The sequence below is a fragment of the Juglans microcarpa x Juglans regia genome, chromosome 3D (assembly GCF_004785595.1).
Source record: "Juglans microcarpa x Juglans regia isolate MS1-56 chromosome 3D, Jm3101_v1.0, whole genome shotgun sequence".
Classification (NCBI taxonomy): domain Eukaryota; kingdom Viridiplantae; phylum Streptophyta; class Magnoliopsida; order Fagales; family Juglandaceae; genus Juglans; species Juglans microcarpa x Juglans regia.
In genome coordinates, this window is record NC_054598.1 from 15,203,209 (window position 1) to 15,223,999 (window position 20,791).

The 20,791-nt window shown below is 37.8% G+C and overlaps 4 protein-coding genes and 1 long non-coding RNA gene across 5 annotated transcripts; all 5 read right to left on the bottom strand.

Moving 5' to 3' along the window:
* Positions 1-1,304: 1,304 nt before the first annotated feature.
* On the bottom strand, positions 1,305-1,912 carry LOC121254894. Its single transcript, XM_041155094.1, has 2 exons — positions 1,831-1,912; positions 1,305-1,715 (listed from the first exon to the last, which is right to left on the bottom strand). The coding sequence occupies exon 2, from the start codon at positions 1,707-1,709 to the stop codon at positions 1,305-1,307; it is 405 nt and encodes a 134-aa protein (XP_041011028.1). The 5' UTR covers positions 1,710-1,715; positions 1,831-1,912.
* A 2-nt stretch (positions 1,913-1,914) lies between these two features.
* Positions 1,915-2,394, bottom strand: LOC121254897. The gene is made up of 3 exons (XR_005938740.1): positions 2,301-2,394; positions 2,089-2,181; positions 1,915-1,932 (listed from the first exon to the last, which is right to left on the bottom strand). It is a non-coding gene; the product is annotated as an uncharacterized LOC121254897 (long non-coding RNA).
* Positions 2,395-2,403: 9 nt separating this feature from the next.
* LOC121255069 lies at positions 2,404-3,696 on the bottom strand. Its single transcript, XM_041155360.1, has 6 exons — positions 3,676-3,696; positions 3,395-3,449; positions 3,004-3,279; positions 2,618-2,886; positions 2,450-2,510; positions 2,404-2,411 (listed from the first exon to the last, which is right to left on the bottom strand). The coding sequence occupies exons 1-6, from the start codon at positions 3,694-3,696 to the stop codon at positions 2,404-2,406; spliced, it is 690 nt and encodes a 229-aa protein (XP_041011294.1).
* A 152-nt stretch (positions 3,697-3,848) lies between these two features.
* On the bottom strand, positions 3,849-6,411 carry LOC121255070. Its single transcript, XM_041155361.1, has 3 exons — positions 5,320-6,411; positions 5,026-5,220; positions 3,849-4,622 (listed from the first exon to the last, which is right to left on the bottom strand). The coding sequence occupies exons 1-3, from the start codon at positions 6,409-6,411 to the stop codon at positions 3,849-3,851; spliced, it is 2,061 nt and encodes a 686-aa protein (XP_041011295.1).
* LOC121255071 lies at positions 6,408-7,481 on the bottom strand. Its single transcript, XM_041155362.1, has one exon. The coding sequence runs from the start codon at positions 7,479-7,481 to the stop codon at positions 6,408-6,410; it is 1,074 nt and encodes a 357-aa protein (XP_041011296.1).
* Between the last annotated feature and the right edge of the window lie 13,310 nt (positions 7,482-20,791).

Consider the following 20,791-nt stretch of genomic DNA (forward strand, 5'->3'; position numbering starts at 1 on the left):
CTTGTATTTTAAAAGAGCATTCATTAAGCCCACGTCGAGCGGTAGTATACTTCATAGGCTCAACTGATCCATTCCCTACGACCTCCTCACATTTTCTTCCAAAATAGTTGGATGTTTGGGAAGCAGAAGGGAGAAAATCATCATCAGACAATAAAAGCTCCATTACTTGTTGTGTATAGAAACCAAAGTACATATTAATACCTGCATGGTGTTCAGCTCTAGCAACCATCCCCTTTGAAGCTTTTGACATAACAAGGAAAGCCACTGCTACACATGACAACTGAAGTTTAATGAGAAACTAGATGATAATTTGTCAAGGAAGAGGCCCAATGGCACCCCCTTCCTCTTAAAAATGAAAAATAGTAGAATATGCATTAATGTGAGAAATATTGAAGGGAAATTGCAACGCCTTACAATAGCCGTCACAGTAACACTCCTACTGTGCAAACCATAACAAATTGTACATAAAATTATAGATTACCATGATTGCTATTCCAATCAATTTTATTATAATCCAATAATTCTCTATACACCCAAACCATAGCATCAATACACCACAATTTGGTCCAACCCTCAAAGCCTTTTAATAAGCTATACAGATTCCATTATGTTATTACACAAATGGTCAGCTCAATGAGAGAGAGACAAGGAGAGAGAGAGAGAGATCAGTGCAAAAGTAGTCATATTTACTAGAATTTCCAAAGCGACAAAGCTAGTTAAGAACCAAATGATTAACTGTAGAGGATCAATGTCATTTTACACGGGAAAAAAATAAAACACAAGTTGTAAGTAAACTTTTACAGAGCAGGGAAAAGGTGTCGGAACTTACTCTCTCTCTAGCCTTAAGCTTCTCTTCCAACACAAGTAATTCCAAGATCCTTCATCTCAAGGAAGCTTCTCAGAATGTCAGCCTTCTGTGTATCACATCTTACAAAAAAAAAAAAAAACCACTTATGTATAAAACCATCAATGAATTATTCATCGGGTTTGGGAAACAAAGTTGCTAGAAATATATTTAACACTTCACTTGTACAAGTACATTTTATGGTGGATAACTCCAAATGATACTAACCTCATTTGCAGACCATGAGAGATCCAAGAGATCCCCGGTGTAGACATAGATCCAAGATTTATATAAATATATATAATACTATATATATATTTATATCATATAGCCCAGTGTCGTATAGAGTAAGTACAAAAACCACCCAAATGGAAAACACGTCGACACCCTTGACTCCTCATGCCTCCCCGGTGTCACAAAAAACCACCCAAAAAATGTGCAACGTTTTTTAAGAAGACCCTTATGGGCCGGGGGAATCGTTACACTGAGTCTGTCGAACTGACTCAGTGAACGATGGGAAAGCCCTAAAGAAAGACTGCATCACTTTGTCATTTTCTATCTGATGCTCCCTCAGCTCCTGCATCTCTGTCCTCATTTCATCCAGCTGACTCTTGTAAGCTTCAGCATCCTTCTTATATTGCTCAGCATCCTTCTTATATTGTTCAGCATCTTTCTTGTGCTTTTCAGCCTCAGACATGTATTGTTGCATTTGAACTTTGTCACGTTGTCTACTTGACTCGGGGATGACCATTTCCCCAAGTCCCCGTGCATATCCAGGTCGATGGCCAAGAACCTCCCTAAAGACAGTCGCTGCTGCCTCATCACTACGTTGCTCTGGTCCTAGGCCATCCAACCTACCTTGCATCTCCTTCTGCACATTGAGAAAGCAACGATTATTAGCAAATAATCAGCTAGTGCTATATTAATGATTTTACTACCGTATAGAAAGAAACATAGATCCCAACGGCTGTTTCTGCACTACTCACATAAGTACTTTCTGTAGCATCTGTGACAAATGCATTCTTTTTCTTCGACCAACGCGTCTCTTTGTAGAAGTCGACCAAATTCTCATTCTCATTCTCATTGCGCTGTCATGTGTATGAACCATTTGAATGGAGTGAACAACAAAAGCTATGAGTAACCACCTTTAGTGATAGTAAAGTAATATTGTTACTAAAATCTCCAAGTAAAGTGCAATTTCACTATTCTATTGAAATGAAAAGACTGTTTTCCCTTAGACATACCTTTTGCTCAAGTAATCGGACGAATGATTTACGTCCTGATGTGTGATTAATGGCCTGCTTGTTTCGGTTCTCCCGATTTTGAGCTGAAATTTTCTGTCATACACAATAGGGAACAATTACTTATAATAGACAAACAGATTTTCCACCACAATATTTAGACATATTAAATATATACATATTATATGGTTGTATGTAAGAAAGACTATCTGTACCTTGAAGGCATCGCTGCCCCACCTTTCACACAACTTCACCCATACAATGGGGTCCACCAGACTAGTTCCATTAGCCAATGCTTCTGCGTGGCTTCCATAGGATTCATAAATCTTGTGCAAGTCATGGTGGAAGGAGTTGAAGCGCTTACGTAAGGCCTTTGTCACGCTCAATCGGTGGTTTTCGCGATCCCAGTCCAACACAAAGTCACTCTACATAAGGCAGCATGCAAACAATCAATGTGTCATCTGGTTATTTAGGCGATGATTATACTACATAAACAACATCCCAAACAAGGACAATTAAATTTTTTACTTACCCGAACACGGTCAATGAGCTCCTCTTTAATCGCTGGTGGGACATCCGACCAACGCTTGTAACTCATGTCACAGTATTGTTTCACAATCCACGATACTCGTGTTGTGAACATAGAAGCGTGTTCACAACATGGGGCTGTCTCACCATCGTTTATCTTCAACTGCACTTTCCCGTTCTTCCTTAGCTTGTCAAAGAAAATGCATCTAGATGGCCCACGAGTTCGTCTCCTCTGTTCTTGCGTTCCTTCGGTCTCCATTGGGGCATCTGCAGCTGTATTTTAAGGTACAATATATTAGTATTTTAAAGTGTAATGTGGAATATTCAGACTTAATAACACATACAAACATCCAAATGCTTTCAAAATTAAAGTATTGGAAAAATGTGCACCAGTTTGTTCTCCAGTAGGTGATTGTTCCCCAGCAGTATTTGGTTGGGGTTCTTGAATATATTGTACCGCGTGAGTTGGCATAACGCATGGTGGGGGACTTGGGGCCTGTGTTGAGTCATCCGAGGAGGATTGATTACACTCCTCCGTGCTATGATATGAAGATAATTTCGCACCGCGTGGTCGACAGTGATGACCTGAGTATGGGATATAACGCCTTCCACCTCGAAGACCTCGAAGTCTGCCTCCACCTCTTGAACTGGGTCCCGGCTGATTACCTGCACGAGTACAAGTTATTAACATAGTGGGATAAAATTGATGCCCTAATTGAAACAAAATAATCTCAATATGCACAGACAGGTTCGAATAACTGAGAGTCGGCCGTATATATACCTTGATACGGCATAGTGCATCCCAGTTCACACAGCCTCCCAATATTGAACGTAACCTGAAGCAAATTAAATCACATGTTAGATACTATTTAATTTAGGGATAGATGTTGTAAAACTTGAATACTACTCTCAAGATTGTTTGCTACTTGCATAATAAGAAAATATGAGTTTGCATAATAAGTAGTTCGAGCCAGGTAAAATGATTTTCTTCATGGTAGGAAGAAAATAAATCAAAACATATATTTCACCCAAACACATATTGAACTATCTATATACACATACCAATTTCAAAGTCAATCTCATATTGTCAGATGTCTATATACCCATGAAAATTTTGAACAAGAATTCTAATATCTCAACCTTAAATGAACGAAGTTCCTGGGTTATATTTATAGGTCGCCAGACTCATCAGATGTTGTGTGCCCATCCTCATCTGAATGTTCCCCCTCATTTGTTTATAGGTCCTCTTCATCTGAATATTCCCCCTCACTGGCCGCATTTCCAGACTCAGAAGTGATCATGTCATCATTAATAAAGCCTGTTGAATCTATGCATTGACCAACCGGATCCATGATTTCTCTTGCATCTACATGGCTAGGTAGTATATCAGGCCTATTCAGTTCAGTTGCCACTTGATCTGTGTTATCACACTGCACTGGTTCATAATAATATGATGGCTCATCTTCTTGATCGGCATCAGGAGTACTTGATTCCCAATCAAGTACTTCAAGAACTCTCGGCCGTGGCGGAATGTTGTATACATTCCTATTTGCATAGTTCTGCACAACACCCCAATTCCCTTTCGCCCTTAAATCTCTTATGTAGAAACATTGATCAGCCTGACTCGCCAACACGAATGGTTCATCCTTATACCAAGTCCTGTTCATGTTGACACTAATCATATGGTCATCCACCCGCACCCCTCGTTTTCGATCACCAACATCAAACCAATCGCATTCAAACAGGTACACCCGACGCCACTCCATGTAGCGTAACTCTACAATATTATTAATAACTCCATAGAAGTCCAAATTATTTGTGGCCTCATCACCAGTTACCACCACTCCAGAATTTTGTGTACGACGGCGAAATTCACGCTGTTTCGTATGAAACCTTTTTCCATGTATTATGCAAGCAGCATATGTTGCAACCCAACGGTCAGGCCCGCAAGCTAACGCGTACAGATCAGCAGACACATCAAGTGTATACGAGGTACGATGTTCCTGGATCTATATATTTAAAAAAGCAAATTTCATAACGTTTATTTTCGATTAGATCCAAATCATATAAAATGAAAGCTATAGCAGCACATCTTAGATAGGAATGGATAAGAACTTACACGTTGCTTAAACCAAGTTGGGAACTCAGTTTGGTGCGTGCGCTCGATGCAATCTGGGTGTTGAACCTTACATTTCTCGTAGTGTTCCCTGCATTTGGTGCATCGAGGCGAAGCAACATATTGAAGTTAGATGGTATTGGGTTCATCCCAAATTGTATAGAATGAAAGATGATTTTTAAGTAGACTCGTTAATGCTTACTCTATATAAGGTCCAATCTCCGCACAATTATTGAGCACGTACCAAATGGCTGCCCTAAATAGTTTATCCTCTAATTGCACGTTCGAAGGCATACCCAAGGGACGAACTTTCTGGTTGAAAATTTTGAACCCATCAACGTTTCCTCTTCGTCAGCATCAATGTTGCGTTCCGGTCGACTAAACCTCGTCTCAATATCTTTGAGATACATGGAGCAGAATGTCAAGCATTCGGTGTGAATGTAAGCCTCGGCTATTGAACCTTCTGGGCGGGCTTTATTCTTAACATACCGCTTGAATTTGCCGAGATACCTCTCAAATGGGTACATCCACCTATATTGTACTGGACCCCCAAGTCTGGCCTCACGGGGTAAATGGACAGCTAGGTGGACCATAACATCGAAAAAGGAAGGAGGGAATATCATCTCCAGTTTGCATAGAATGGTGACAACATCAGTTTGGAGTTGGGCCAGGCGGTTGACATCGAGTGTTCGAGCGCACAACTCTTTGAAGAAAGTACCAAGTTCAGTCAAAGCCAAGCCAATGTCACTTCTTAAATACCCCCCAGCAGCAATAGGGAGTAGTCTTTGAAGGAAAACGTGACAGTCATGGCTTTTCAACCCTGAGATTTTGCAGTCACGTCGAGATACACAGTTCGAGATATTGGAAGTGAACCCATCTGGAAATTTGATATCAGACAACCACTCACAAAATTTATTCCTTTGCTCGACGTTTAATGTGTACTGTGCATGTGGCATTGTTACACGATCACCATGCCATATCAAGTGTAATTCTTTTCTATAGCCCAAAAGCTCTAAGTCACGCCTTGAATTGATGTTATCCTTACTTTTCCCTAGACTGTTCATTAAAGTGAATAAGATGTTGTCGGCAATATTCTTCTCAATATGCATAACATCTAAATTATGCCGAAGTCGAAGTGTTGACCAATAAGGTAACACGAAGAATATGCTACACTTTGTCCAGTTCAGCTCTTCAGCAGTGCGTTTTTTCTTCCTATGAGATTTGCCAAACTGAACATCCCCAATCATCTGCAATTGAATTTGAATCTCTTCAGGACCAAATTCCCTTGGTGGCATGCGATGATCTTCTCTACTGTTGAACAACCATTTCTTCCTTCTCCATATGTGATCTGGGGGTAAGAAACGACGATGTCCCATGTAACAATGTTTTCGGCCATATTTCAACCAATTAGAGTCTGTGTCTGCATTGCAAGATGGACAAGCCAATTTTCCCTTTGTTGACCAGCCAGACAGATTCCCGTAGGCAGGAAAATCGTTGATTGTCCACAATAAGGCAGCATGCAACATAAACGTCTCCTTAGTTGAGGCATCATATGTAGGTACCCCATCTACCCAAAATTCAAGCAGTTCATCGATCAACGGCTGCAAGTATACATCAATCTCATTCCCTGGTGACCTTGGGCCAGGAATAATCAGAGATGTTATGAAGAATTGGTCTTTCATGCATGACCACGGCGGCAAGTTATAGGGACAAGGATCACTGGCCAAATGCTATGAGGTTTAGCCAAGTTGTTGAATGGAGTGAAGCCATCACTTGCCAGACCGAGCCTAACATTGCGAGGATCTAAAGCGAACCAGTCATGATCTTCATCAAATTTCTTCCAGCACTCAGAGTCGGCCGGATGTCTCATACAACTATCTTCTTTCGTCTGTTGCTCTTTGTGCCATCGCATATCACCTGCTATCTTTGCAGACATGAAGAGACGCTGCAATCTCGGTTTCAAAGGAAAGTGACGCAACACTTTTTGAGGTACCCCGCGCTGTCCGTGTGTATTTGGTATCCACCTCGAAGCCTTACATACAGGGCATTCATTAAGAGCTGCATTTTCCTTCCAAAATAAGATGCAGTCGTTGGGGCACGCATGGATTTTGTGGTATTTGAAGCCCAAACCGCGCTCCAACGACCTTGACTCCTCATATGATTGTGGCAATAGGGCATCAGGAAAGGCAGACCTCAACAAATCAAGTAGAATGTCAAATGAATTAATTGACCACCCACCGATTGATTTGATGTGTAACAACTTGACCACGAATGACAGTTTTGAAAATTTTGTACACCCATCAAATAACGGACGTCGGGCATCCTCTAGTAGTTGCTGGAAAGATAATGAATCTACCGTCTCTCGTGGCCTGTTTGCCGCAGGAGTGCTATCTTGGGGCGCATCATCGAAGGTGCCTGCCCGGATGTCATCCAACATATCCTGCATGTCATCTATGTAATCGTCTTCTTGGTTGATATCATCATCAATATCTTCATCACTCATGTTCCATGTTGTATCCTCCTCCCCATGAAATATCCACTGCGTGTAATTTGGGTTGATCCCTTTCATAAACAAATGAGTTTCCACCTCAAATATAGGCAGCCACAGATTGTTAAGGCATGCACGACATGGACACCGGATGCGATCCCTTCCACTTGCATGGTTTCGTGCTTGTGCGAGGAAATATTTAACGCCTTCGGCGTATGCAGGTGATACGAGCCTATCGGGGTCATTCATCCAACTTTTGTCCATCTGAAGCACGATATGGGAGGGGAAGAAAAAAATAATTTAGGATGACATATCAAATAGAATGAGATGAACTACACAAAAAAGCTTGAAGATGTATTCAATATATTAATATTTCATGAATAACATGAGGGGCCAAGGTCTTATAAGTCGGTGACAAAGTTAGGGAATCACATCCAAATGATTATTAATTGGATCACCCTACGTACCAAGAGAGAGGGGAGAGAGAACTCTTTGGAGTACTGAAGATGTATTTATCTACGATGCTGACAGCTGGACACAGTAACGCTAGTTGTACGTGGGTCCCAAGTATATAGTGGTTCGGATGGTGGCTGTTACATGGTTCAGAATCTAGTGGCTTAGCGTAACTCTATATATATGTTAGTGAAAATGGGACAAATACCAGTCCAAACTGACAAGGTTTTCGTCCATGATCATGATGTCAAGAACCAAAAATCAGTCTATTAAGTAATATCTAAACAGAATATGGGTAGAACCAAATATATATATATATATATATTAATTCATGAATTTAATATTTGTTTTTCATTAGTACTAATTAATTAGGAGGATGATCTCCTCCTGTCTAAGATGCCTATATAACAACTAAGATCATGTTCATGCTTGCATGATCCACATTCTATTTTTAATCCTTTAAATCCTGAAACCACATGGGCCATAAGCACCAGGAAACCATACACAAATCTTTTAGTATAAGGAAGGATACTAAAAGGGACCAAACTCATTGAACAAAGTCTACAATGCTGCATGCATGCACAATCTAAGGTCTATATATAAAGCTGAGAGCATCAGAAAAAAACAAAATAATTATGTGATTATTAATGCCTTGGTCTGTATATAGCAGGAAGATGTTTTTAATGCCTTGGTTAAGAATATATATATATCAAGCAGAACTTTAGAGAAGAAACTAATATATATAATATGTATATATATATTTGTGTAAATCTTCCAGCTTTCTATTTCTAGTTGTGGTGCTGAAATTGTGCATGCAGTTATCATTCCAACATTTATAACGTGGATGTCTGTTTTTCATATATTAGTACTGTTTAGACTGATGCAAATAAAATATATATATATATATATTTATATATAATATATATATAAAGTATTAAAAGTGGGCATAAACATAACCAAACGAGCATTTAGATCGAGAGGCGATTGTCATTTTCGAAACTTTAGCACTTTTTGATGAAAATCTTGAGTAAGACAAAAGTAGATGTAAAACACAGTCAAAATGACATGCCATCACGGACGATAGATCAAGACAGTAATAGAAAAGTGGACTGTTCAGAAAACGATTGTTTATGCATTAACGATCGAAGGGGTAAATTCATGAGAAGATCACATCCAAATTCAGGACCAGATTTTCACTTGTAAATTTCATCCAGAGTTGAGTCTGGTGTGGTGTACACTACAAGGAGAAAGCTGACTTTTCTTGTAGTGATCTTACCCTCCTAATTGATTTTCCATATGTGGTATTGTTTGGGGAAATATTATAATCCTGGCCCTGCGCCTGCATACAATTTTTCTTATGATGGTATACATAGATAGTATTCTTACTTGTCCAGAAAAGTCCAAGCTGCTAAACTATTGTTTAATTCAAAAGGCTCAAATTATATTCTTATAATATATATCAGCTACGTGTATATATAATATATATATATATATATATATTCATTTATATATAATAGCTAATTATAGCATACACCCATTAATGATCTTCCACCTTGATCCATCACTTTGATCTTTCACCGATAATGACAAATCACATCATCCTTCTTTCTTCTTTTTACTTAAATTAATTGGTTGGAATGAACTCTGAATTACTACATTACGCATTCAGAATTACAAGCAGCTAGCAAGTAGATAGGTAGAATGCATGCATGCAAACAGAAAGAAGAATTGGAAGAAAAACAATGAAATTCAACCAAATTTCTAAATCAATCTTCCCTAAATGCTCTCTTAGCTAGAAGCGAAAGATCTTGATATCTCATCACGAATTAGGTTTCAATATTACTTTCCGCAAGAAATTAATACACTTGTATGTTATTGATCTAGAGTCTTGTTAACAAAGCATTTATTTCTATTTCTAATAGTTATAGATGATCAATATAACATACAGAACTGACTGGGATGGATCTCTAAGTATTTGTATATATCTGAATAATAAATCGAAGGGCAATCAAAAAAGGCATTTATTCTATATGGATACAAAAGAAAGAGTTAACGTACAGTAATTCATGATCAGCAAAACAGTTCCCACAAAACTCTAAGAAATGCACATTCAAACAAAGCAACATTCTTCACAAAAATCTTCTAATTACATATTAGAAGGTAGCAAAAAGGGTCATAAGCGCTGCAACAGAAAAGGCTCTGTTTTTGCAAGAAAATCACCCATGAAGCGCTGCATTATGGTAATATCCATAGCTTAGACCACCACGTACACAAAAGGCAGATATACAAAAATTAAACCTTAAGGAAGAACATGGGAATCAGAATGACAGTGACAAAAAATTATTGTACAAACAAACAAAAAACCTATAAAGCCCTACAAGAAATGCAGGAAGGTTTCTCTAATAGAAAAATTAATATACCTGAAAGGGAATTTATTCCCTGAAAATAGCCTCAGTCGTTCTCAAAATAGAGCCCAAAAACTTAGTTCCCAGCCGAATATTGAGGCACTATTTCCCAATCTAATTCAAGGGACAAGAAACTGCGATTCGAAATATTGGAGCGATACCGCGGGGAAGTTAGAAATCAGTGTGTAAACTGGGGTAGGAGGAATTTTAAGTTGCAGGTGAGCTGTCCATGGAGGAACATCAAAGTATAGGGGGAGCTAGAGAAGGGCGCTGGGAAAATGGGACTCCGAAGGTGAACGGAGGAGCTTCGGCAGTGGGGCCTTCAAGTGGCGTTCCGTCCGTCGCAAACAGGAGTGACCGTCGGCATAAACAAGAGGTGGAAGCGCTGGGAACGTATTTGGCGAAGTGGGTTTTCGTATTTCTTGGGACGTTTCGTCGAAGTGGGGGAGAACAGGCTGTGCGGGGGAAAATGCTTGGGGGGAAATTTATCTATTTTTGTGTTTTGGCACCCCAGAATCAATCCCGACGTAAATTACAGCGTTGCAACAAGTTAAAACCTTTTGCAGCGCACATATTCGCTTCTAAAACTAAAACAATAGCTGCAAAAAACTATTTAACTGAAGTCCTGGACTGTTTCGTGTTAAAACGTGCGGCGAGTTGAAAATCGCTGCAAATAATGCTCATTTGCAGCGATTTATTTCCCAGCGATTTAGAAATCGCCGGTAAAGGACCTTTTTCTTGTAGTGTATATAGCTACACGAACAAAGATATATAGGCTATATATAGCAGTAATTCCGAAAATGTCGAGCAAAGTACTATACCTCAGGAGCCATGTAGCCAGCGGTCCCTTCACGGCCTATCATCTCAGTTGGAATTAAAGCCGGATTACAAGCAATTCCAAAGTCAATTAGCTTCAGATATTGTAAATGGGAAAGGAATGAATTGATCTACCCTCTGGCAAGATCTAGTGCGAGTCGTATGACCATTTTGAAAGCCAGCTTCATTTTCCGGTTCTTTAATTAACAGGAACAATTTCAGAGTTCCCAAAGGAAGATACTCGATGATAATACAACCAACATTATTATTCATGCCGATTCGCTCGTTACGGGCATGCATTTCATGTATATATAGTACCCTTCGTAGCTCCTATGAACTATGGCACGAAGAGGAAGAAAAATAAAATAAGCTTCATGAGCTAGAATGCATGCATGCGGTCAGGACATGATACTGACATGTGTGTGTATATATACACGTTACATATATACATGCGCGTGATCTGCAGTAATAAATAAATATTTGTATGAAGAAATGTATGTGTATGCATTACAGGGTATAATAAGCATTACATAACATGATCCAACAAGAATCAAGAAATTAAGATACGTTGATAATGACGAAAATAAACAAAAACAGATTATCCGCTCTTTTTTTATATATATCTATCAGTGGTATATATATAGGACATTCAAAAAGGTGCACAAAAGTATCAAACAAGGCAACTGGCCGGCCGCCGGCCAAATCAATACGAGTATTTATCCTTAATATATATATATATATATATATATAACTGAATAATGATAATGATATATAAGTGGTGCATGTATGGGATTCCATGTTATTTGAAAATAAAAAGTTGTTACTCTTTATAATGATTTCAATGGAGTTCCATTTATTTCATTGACCGGTAGTACTTTTGAGTATAGACTCATCAGATGTGACTTGTGTTTCTCTTAGAGTACTGTTACATCTATACATATTCTTTGATATGTCTGTGTTAGATTATATATATTAATTAAATACTTTTTGTTTGAAAGTAATTAATATCATGTATCAAGTTAATTCATGTCAATTTACAAAAATAAAATGGATTAATTATGAAACTGATCATGTTAGCAAAGAAAAATAAGGATAAAGGAAAAAATTAATATACAAAGTAACAAAAGAAAGATATTAAGTTGATCGATGATATAGCAACATTGGGATGATCGAGTTTACGCCAAATAGAAACCTCTTGTTTAAAAATGTCGTTCCTGAGTGATGCTGTTTGTCCTAATTGATTCGGGAGCTGACTGATCCAGCTCGAAAGAAGAACGCAACGAATTCTGAATGATCAGGAAGGGCTGGACCTCTCTTGGTTGACCGGAGGCCCTACTTCTCTTCCCGAGCTCATGGATGTCCAGCGGATTCCTGGGCCTTGACGAAAGGCCTGCCACCTTTTACGTTAGATGAACAAAAGGCTCAGGGCATAGCAGGATGAAGTACCAATGTGAATGAGTGTAAGCTTCGTTGCCCGAATTGGATTGGTGCTGGACCACACTAGGTGCTACCGTGGTAGCAAGAGGGGCCAGGCGGTAACAATTGAGAGGTTGTCACTGAGCATTCCTAGACACGGGGACGCTGGCAAACATGCCTTAAATAAAACATAATCCTGTTTTGTTGGGAAGGCTGGAACCCATGTAGGGAGTTGATCCTAGCCCTCACCCAATACATAATCTCATAAAACACATTACTAACTCCTCTTGACCTACCCCATTCCAGCACTTTTAACTGAAAATTTTTCGTAAAGAAGCAAAACATGTCAGTACTGAAATATGAATCCAATGCCGTTTGGTTTGATAATTTAAAACTGAAATAGCTAGCTAGAAGTGAACAATATTTGATAGAAAAGAAAAGAAAAGAAATTCCATGCACGTACCCAAGGAAGAAATAATTAAAGTGGAAAAGAAACATAAGTACTAGACCGAAAGACGATGAGAGATGCAGATCATCGTAATTATAACCTGCGACGTCTTGGCCACGGTAGGGACCTCTATGGACGGTACTGAAGGCACCCTGACCAATCACTTCTAGAATGATAAACTTCCAGGGATCGATTTCCCAGTTATTCTCTGCACGGCCCTAACTCGGTTCAGATGCCTCTCAAGCTGCGTGTACAGCCAGGATGAAATCCCTTCTTCTTGCACAGCAGACCAAAAGTATGATCAACAAAAAGGCAAGCAATATAGTCGTGTATATATATATATATTCATATAGGTTTCATTTTACGTGACGGAAAACAAGGGCCGACTTTTAATATGGTTTAGATAATGAATTGTCCGAGTTGGAGTAGGAATATTGTGACAATATTATTATATATTTGTGCATGGCATATATATATATATATTATATGCTGCTGCTTACAATTATGATTAGAAGATTCAATTGGCGCCATCTGTCTCCTTTGAACAAGCTGCATGCATGCTAGTTATAGCAAAATTAGAATTCAATTAATATTCTAATTAATCTCAACAGTGAAAATTCTCAAGAACCGAGAACCGCCAATTCAATTCCGTATTGCTCTTAACTGGTCTTTTTCATTAATAGTCCTCTACTTTTATATATTTACAATCTAAATATGTACACTCTTTTTTTATAAAAAAAAAAAAAATAGACAAATTTAAAATTTATTGAAAAAAAATTAATTTTTAATAAAGAATCATACTAGCTCTTTTAAATTAGAATACACGAGATAATTATATCCAATATCAAAAATAAATACTTCATGTGTAAAATAAATTCCATGTACGTGTATATATCCCCTTATACTTAAAAGCCGCTATAACGTGAACAGTAGTGAACAGTGACATGAACAGTGATGAACACTAGTTTCCACCTTATGTCCCTCTTTGCATTTGCGTCCCTCTCTATCCTCACAGGAAACCCACGGCAAAATCACCACAAAATCTCACAGCAAATCACCACACAAATACCATAAAATCAAAAAATCACCACACAAATCACAACACAAATCACCAAATCAACACACAAGTTTCCACACAAATCACAAATCAACACATGGGGAGAAACCAAATCACCACAAAATCACCACAAAAATACCACAAAATCAAAAAATCATCACATAAATCACCAAATCAACATACAAGTTTCTACACAAATCACAAATCAACACAAGGGGAGAAACCCGTGCATGTAGAGGAAGAGAGAGGGCTACGGGCTTCGGCCTGTTGCGGCGGGAGAGAGAGAGAGGTCTGTGGGGACTAGCTCGGCGGGCTGGTGGTGGTGGTGCGGTGAGGTAGGGGTGGCTAATGGTGGCGCTATGAGGAGAAACCCGTGCGTGTAGAGGAAGAGAGAGGGCTACGGGCTTTGGCCTGTTGCGGTGGGAGAGAGAGAGGTCTGTGGGGACGAGCTCGTCGGGCTGGTGGTGGTGGTGCGGTGCCGTAGGGGTGGCTAACGGCGGCGCTACGGGGAGAAACCCATGCGTGTAGAGGAAGAGAGAGGGCTACGGGCTTCGGCCTGTTGCGGGGGGAGAGAGAGAGGTCTGTGGGCACGAGATTGGCATGGGGAAGGTCGTTGGTGACTGGGCTTGGTGGTGGCGCGGTAGTGGCGCGGTAGTGGCGGCTGGTTGCGTTAGGAGGAGCTGAGGAGAAGAGATCGAGAGGGAGAGGGGCGTGCGGCTGGAGGGAGGGAGGAGAGAGAGGGAAGAGGAAAAAATGAAAGAAAAAGTTAGGATTTGAGATTTTAAATCTCAACCCTTCATCTTGAATCTCCAAAATTGATCCAACAGTAGGTGGAGATTAAAACATTAAAAATAAACTAATTTAAAATAGATAATTAAAATATAAATTTAACTTTAATTTATAAAATACTAATATTTCATCATTAAATAAATGATAAAGTTTTGTTAAATATTTTTAAAAGAGTAAAATCATATAAATAATTAAATTTTTTTATATAATTTAAATCTTATAATATTATTAATTAACTAAAATTATTTAAATAAAATGATTTTCTACCATTATAATATTTTTGGAGTTTCCAAAATAGAAGAGACTTACTTTAATGATGAAAAAATGTGAGAACAATATAGAAATAAAAGACTCTGTATTTTTTTGGTACTCCCTAGGTCATTGAGTAGTATGGTTGAATTCTACAATTCATACATTTTGCTAAGAAAACTATTACTGGAATATCTAAAATCTTTTAATTTTCATATTACTCATATTACTGTAACATTTATTTTTGCAATTTTCGTAGGAGTTTTTGTGGCTTTACATATAGACTGCTACTTTGGAAGAATTGACACAAAATTTTACGATTGGGTTCTTTTTCGTTTCCTAACTATAATGTGTTTTTCTCTATTGATACATATTCTTTTGCACTACAATAAAATTGATTCATAATTTTCTATTCTGTGACCAAGACCATACTTTGGTTTCGCTAATTTTAAATTTCATTTTACCACTTCTCGTTTTTTATTTTCTTCGGTTGGATTGCTTCGATTTATACAGTGAAGTACTGTCATCATCACATAGATTCTCAGCATCTCTTTTCACTTGTTAGGTGCAGAAACTGAGTTCATAAAAGATTCTTCATATACCACTTATTTTACTTATGATTATGTTGTTTTTTTTTTATTTTATTTTTTTATTTTTTTAACACAAAGCATGTTTATATTTTACAAAACAACTTGTTTTTCATTCAACAGGCAAATGTGCCTCGCACATTGCCCAACTGCTAGTATGTATATATATATATGTATATATATATGCCACATACACCAGCAGAGATTTTGTTACGTGATTGAAATTGAGCTCTAGATATTACAACGTCCAATTGAGTCAAAATAGCTGGGTTAAAGTTGTCATTAAATACATGTAATATACGAACTTTTTTTTGTTCTTCATAATAGTATTTTCGTAATAACGAATACTAGAATTTTGTATGCTTCTATATGATATTTGCAGTCATGGAGCTTGCAAATGCCGTGCAATATCTTTAAAAAAAAGTGAGTAAATACGAGATTCACATAAAAAAAAAAAACTAATTTTTTAATAATGAATAATACTATTTTTTAAAACGATTACGTATCATTTACGTACTCTACAACTATACCTAATATTACTCATAATATCCTGTGCACTATGGATTTTTTTTTTTGGCTAATAATTTTTCGTGAAACCAAAAGACCAAAAGAGCATAATTTTAAAGTCCTCTTGGGTGGCGACTCATGTGAGCATTGAATTTTTCCTCCACTTTCCCAATTAAACATCCATTATATTTCCAAAACTAATTCACATTAATGAGATAAAAAAAATAAAAAAATAAAGCACACACAGTGTTCATTGAAATGCCTCAAAGGGCTATTGCACTATACCGAAAATTCCTTCTTACCTTTTCTGCCATTACATGTACAATATTTATACTACTCAATACATAACAACCTATCCTCTAGTATTAGGACACGTGTATTTCTAATTCTTTATTCTGTTTTGATAGGAAAATTTCCAGACTGTATTTTTGATACTTTCTTGATCAAGGTTGTGTGTACCTACTCTGCTTTGGGTGCCAGTTGTTGCCTTCTTTCCTTAGGTACAATCAGTTGTTGGCTCACCTTGAGTGCATGATGTTCTCATTACTTTATCAGCCTCCCTTGATGCAAGCGAAACTTAACAAATAGTGAGGCTTGATCGCAGTGAAGAACACCGAGCTATGGAAAGTGGTTTTATTAGAATGTCTGCAAGTTGTTCCTTGCTAGAAACAAAGGAAAGAATGAGAGTTTTTGCAGCTACTCAATCACGAACAAAATGATAATCCAATCCAACATGTTTTGTACGAGAGTGAAGTACTGGATTAATTGACAGGTATGTTGCCCCCAAGTTGTCACACCATAGTGTAGGAGCTTTGATTAAAAATATTTCAAGTTCTTTTAAAAGATATTGTATCCATAAAATCTCACAAGTAGTGTTGGCTACAACCTTATATTCAGCTTCAGTTGATGATCGAGCAACCGTTGGTTACTTTTTGGATCCCCATGAAATAAGATGTGAACCAAAAAAGACACAGAAACCACCAATAGACTTTCTATCATCAGGACATCTGACCCAATCAGCATCAGAGTAGGCCGAGATATTAAATAAGGAGTGACAGGAGAAGTACAATCCATAATGAGTAGTTAAACGCAGAAAATGAAGAATTCGCTTTACAGCTTGCCAGTGAGAATTTTTTTAGACAATGCATAAACTGACAAAGTTTATTAACAGCAAAAGAAATATCTAGATGGGTAAACGTCAAATATTGTAGACTACCTACAACACTCCTATAAAGATGAGGATCCTCAAAAGGAACTATCAAAAGCTGTAAGCTTAGTTGTAACACCCCATTCCCGTAGGCTAGGAGTGTCACGTATTTTTCATAAAATAAACTCGATAAGAAATCTCATATTTCATAAATGAAATTAGAGTTTATTTTGTAGAAAAATGTCTAATAAAAATGTCTTCCAAAAATATTAAATGAATAAACTGAATAAATTTATGTCATAAAAGTAAATTTTATTCTAGAAAGTCTGAAACTAAATCAACTGCTCCTTCTAATCCTGGCCTGCCTACTCGTATTCATCATCCTCACCTGGGTGGTTAAAAACATGAAAACAACTAAAATGAGTCGAAGACTCAGTAAGAAATCCATCACAATGTAAACATAATAAACATAAGGTTTTCGTAAAAGTTTTCATGCTGAGAGCTTAAAAAATTCATGATTGTTTATACTGATATTTATGCTATGCATGACTGATTTATTTGAATTAACTGACTGATCTGACTGATTTATCTGATTGATCTGACTGGCCAACACACTTAACCCTACGTGCAAGGTTGTGCACCGGCCCCACGTTCCGCGACCTCGAGGCGAGTCGCTGATAGTATTCTAGCATACTATGGTGGACCATGCTTGAGCCTGTGGCTTGCACATCCACCCTGAAACTGAACTGCATTGGTACCATGCATCTGAATGTCTATCTAATTAATTGATCTTATCTTATATTGCACTTGAACTTAAGATAGCTTATGTGTCTTATACTCATGAGATGCATGACATAGTACATACACAAATTATAATTTCTAAATTTGAACATGATACGGAATGACATAATCGTATGCTATGCTGGATGACATGTTTGCATATGACATGAATGGTGCATAAATAATGGCTGACAATGAACTGGCTTGAATAATACTTATATATAAGCTGAATTGTAATGATCCTAATTTGTGATCAAAATTACTTACCTCGCTGCGCTTCTTTTTGAATATTACTTCGTAGCTTGTCGCCTATACGCAATATTAACTATCACTAAATCTGTCTGGGAACAATATGTACTAATATCCTACTTAATTAAATTCACAATCTAAAAGATAGTCAAATAAATAGTCAAATAAATCTTTTGTTTAACACCATAATTAATAAATCCTGGTATTTAAATTACTTAAATACTAATAACATATTATATAATTTAGTAGAATACTTGGACTATTTTAAATAAGTCATAAAAATCTGAATTCTTAAAATATATTTACTTTCCCATGATTAACATAATTATTTAATCTTATAAGAAATCTAGTAAATATCATTTAAATATTCTTAACATATTTCTTAATTTTTTCCATTTAAAATATAACATAATAATTTTATTAAAAAAATCTGACTAAATAGACAAATGAAATATTAACTAAAATATTAGACTCAATAGTATATACTTTAAAATATATTTCAAATTCTTTAAACACTTTCTTATAAAAATGAGCTTATGACTAATATATTTATTTAATAAAATTAAACTCAACTTGAAATATTAAACTCAACTTCAAATAAAATGACGTAATAATATTCATAATTAACATATACTTACACGTACGGTTAGAAATATAATTATACTTAAAACACTCCTTCAAGATACTAGATTAAAAAGGGCATATTTGTAATCTCATGCACAACTGCACTTAGTAAACTAAACCCTAAAGCAACTAATATATATTCTGTAGAAAAACAGAGGGTTCAGGAGAGTGGGAGAGAGGCTTGCGGCAAAACTCCTAGAGAGGACTGAATGCGACGGCGTCTCTGGGTGGCTGGGAGTACCGGCGATGCTACCAAGTTCCTCTGGTCAGGGTGGTGCGACGTCGAGAGAGGGAGAGAGAGAGTTCTGCCAAGCCGAGAAGCAGCTGAGAGAGAGAGAGAGAGAGAGAGAGAGAGAGAGAGAGAGAGAGAGAGAGAGAAGGGTGACGACGGCAGCGGCTTACCTGAGGGAGTGAGTGCGACGGAACAAGAATGGCCGGCAACTTTTGTGTCGTCGGAGAGGTGGTTCGATGCCCCTTGAGGTGGCTACCGTGGAAGAGAAGCAAAGGCTTCTTCACGTCTGTGGCTGCTGTGGCTTGCCTTGGCCGCTGAGGATGGTCTGATGTCTTCTGTGGTGGTTGGTGGTGGCACTCTGATGTCTTCTATGGTGGACTCCGACGAAACAAGTGGCTCGGGGTGGAAGAGATGTGACTGCTCTGTTTCGGAAGTGGAAAGCAAAGGCTCACCATGATGAGTCCGTGAAGAGGGTGGCGCACGACGAGGCTTACTAATGTTGGGGGGCTCTTGGCCTTGCACGATGGTTGAGAGTGGGGGAAGGGCTCACGGTGTGGAGGAGTTTCAGCAATGGGGTGGCTCACGGTACATACGTGGTGCAGGTTGCAGTTGACGGTTTCTACAAGGTGGTTGCAGTTCCTTCGTGGGGTTGGGCATCGTACATGGAGGGGAAGGCTTCAAGGGAGGTTTGCGGCTTGGAGTTTTCTCTCCATCCAAAAGGGATAAGCATAATATATATATATATATATATATATATATGTAGATGATTGAGAATCAAAAGGAAACCTAGAGGAATAGAGACGTGCATGTGCATGGGAGTGGATACGTGCAGAGTGGAGAAACTAATCATCAATTGAGTTGGTTTTCATGGTTTAAAGCAAACGGGTGTGGGCCTCGGGCTTTGGGAGTACGAGTTTTGGAGTTGGGAGTTGGTTTCCATTAGGAAATTTATTCAATTAGGAGATATACTGAAACTTAAAGGTGGAGATAGAAAGAAATAAGGCAGAAGAACTCTAGTGGCTATGCACAAAAATCTTGTCATTAATAAAAAACCAATAACAATATAATAATAACCTATTAAAATAAATAAATGTAAAATCTGATAAAATAATAATAATAATAATATAATAAAATATTTATAGTTATATGAAAAAATACATAAAACTTATTTTATGGCCTAAACTTAGGATTGGGTTGCTACATTAGTAGAAGTCAACATTGGTGATGAGACAGTTTTAGCATTGTGCATATTTGTGCGATGCAGAATATCAGTGATGTATTTGGACTGACTTAGATACAGGCGATGACTATCTCGAGAAACTTCTATACCCAGAAAAAAATGTAGCTGACCAAGGTCCTTAATTAACAGGAAAATAATTACTCATGGCTGTGATAAAATCCAAAATTAACAAAGGATGTAAGCTAGTAACAAATGAGAAAATCTATTCATCCTCCGGTTCTCTATCGCACACCACACGCCAAACCCAGTTCTAGACATGTCACAGTTCGCTAAGCAAACCAAACCCCCCTCCCATGCTTCTCTCTCACCCCGATGCTTCTCTCTTCTCTCTCTTCTCCTCCATCTTCTTCATTTTCTCTACTTAACTATAATGAAATCATACCCAACCCTCTTTCTTCTTAGAAGATGGCTAAACATCATCATCATCATCATCATCGAGAATCCATTGCAATAGATTTGTTCTTTATTGCTCTAAAGAGCATTTGGAAGAAGAAGTTAGAGAGGGAAACACTTGTGTTTCTTTTTCTCAGATTTGTTCTTCGATGTGGGTGTTTTCGAATTTTTTTAGGTGGAGG

What these genes read in the sequence shown, in the direction of transcription:
- LOC121255070 (XM_041155361.1), bottom strand. Translation starts at nt 6,411, where the DNA reads ATGAAAGACCAATTCTTCATAACATCTCTGATTATTCCTGGCCCAAGG. An exon ending in CTTCCTTTTTCGATGTTATG is followed by an intron (nt 5,221 to 5,319) that starts GTCCACCTAGCT and finishes GGCAAATTCAAG; the next exon opens with CGGTATGTTAAGAATAAAGC. An exon ending in CCAGAAAGTTCGTCCCTTGG is followed by an intron (nt 4,623 to 5,025) that starts GTATGCCTTCGA and finishes TTAAATATATAG; the next exon opens with ATCCAGGAACATCGTACCTC.
- LOC121255071 (XM_041155362.1), bottom strand. Translation starts at nt 7,481, where the DNA reads ATGGACAAAAGTTGGATGAATGACCCCGATAGGCTCGTATCACCTGCA.
- LOC121254894 (XM_041155094.1), bottom strand. Translation starts at nt 1,709, where the DNA reads ATGCAAGGTAGGTTGGATGGCCTAGGACCAGAGCAACGTAGTGATGAG.
- LOC121255069 (XM_041155360.1), bottom strand. Translation starts at nt 3,696, where the DNA reads ATGAGATTGACTTTGAAATTG. An exon ending in TGAGATTGACTTTGAAATTG is followed by an intron (nt 3,450 to 3,675) that starts GTATGTGTATAT and finishes AATTTGCTTCAG; the next exon opens with GTTACGTTCAATATTGGGAG. An exon ending in ACCTACTGGAGAACAAACTG is followed by an intron (nt 2,887 to 3,003) that starts GTGCACATTTTT and finishes CTTAAAATACAG; the next exon opens with CTGCAGATGCCCCAATGGAG.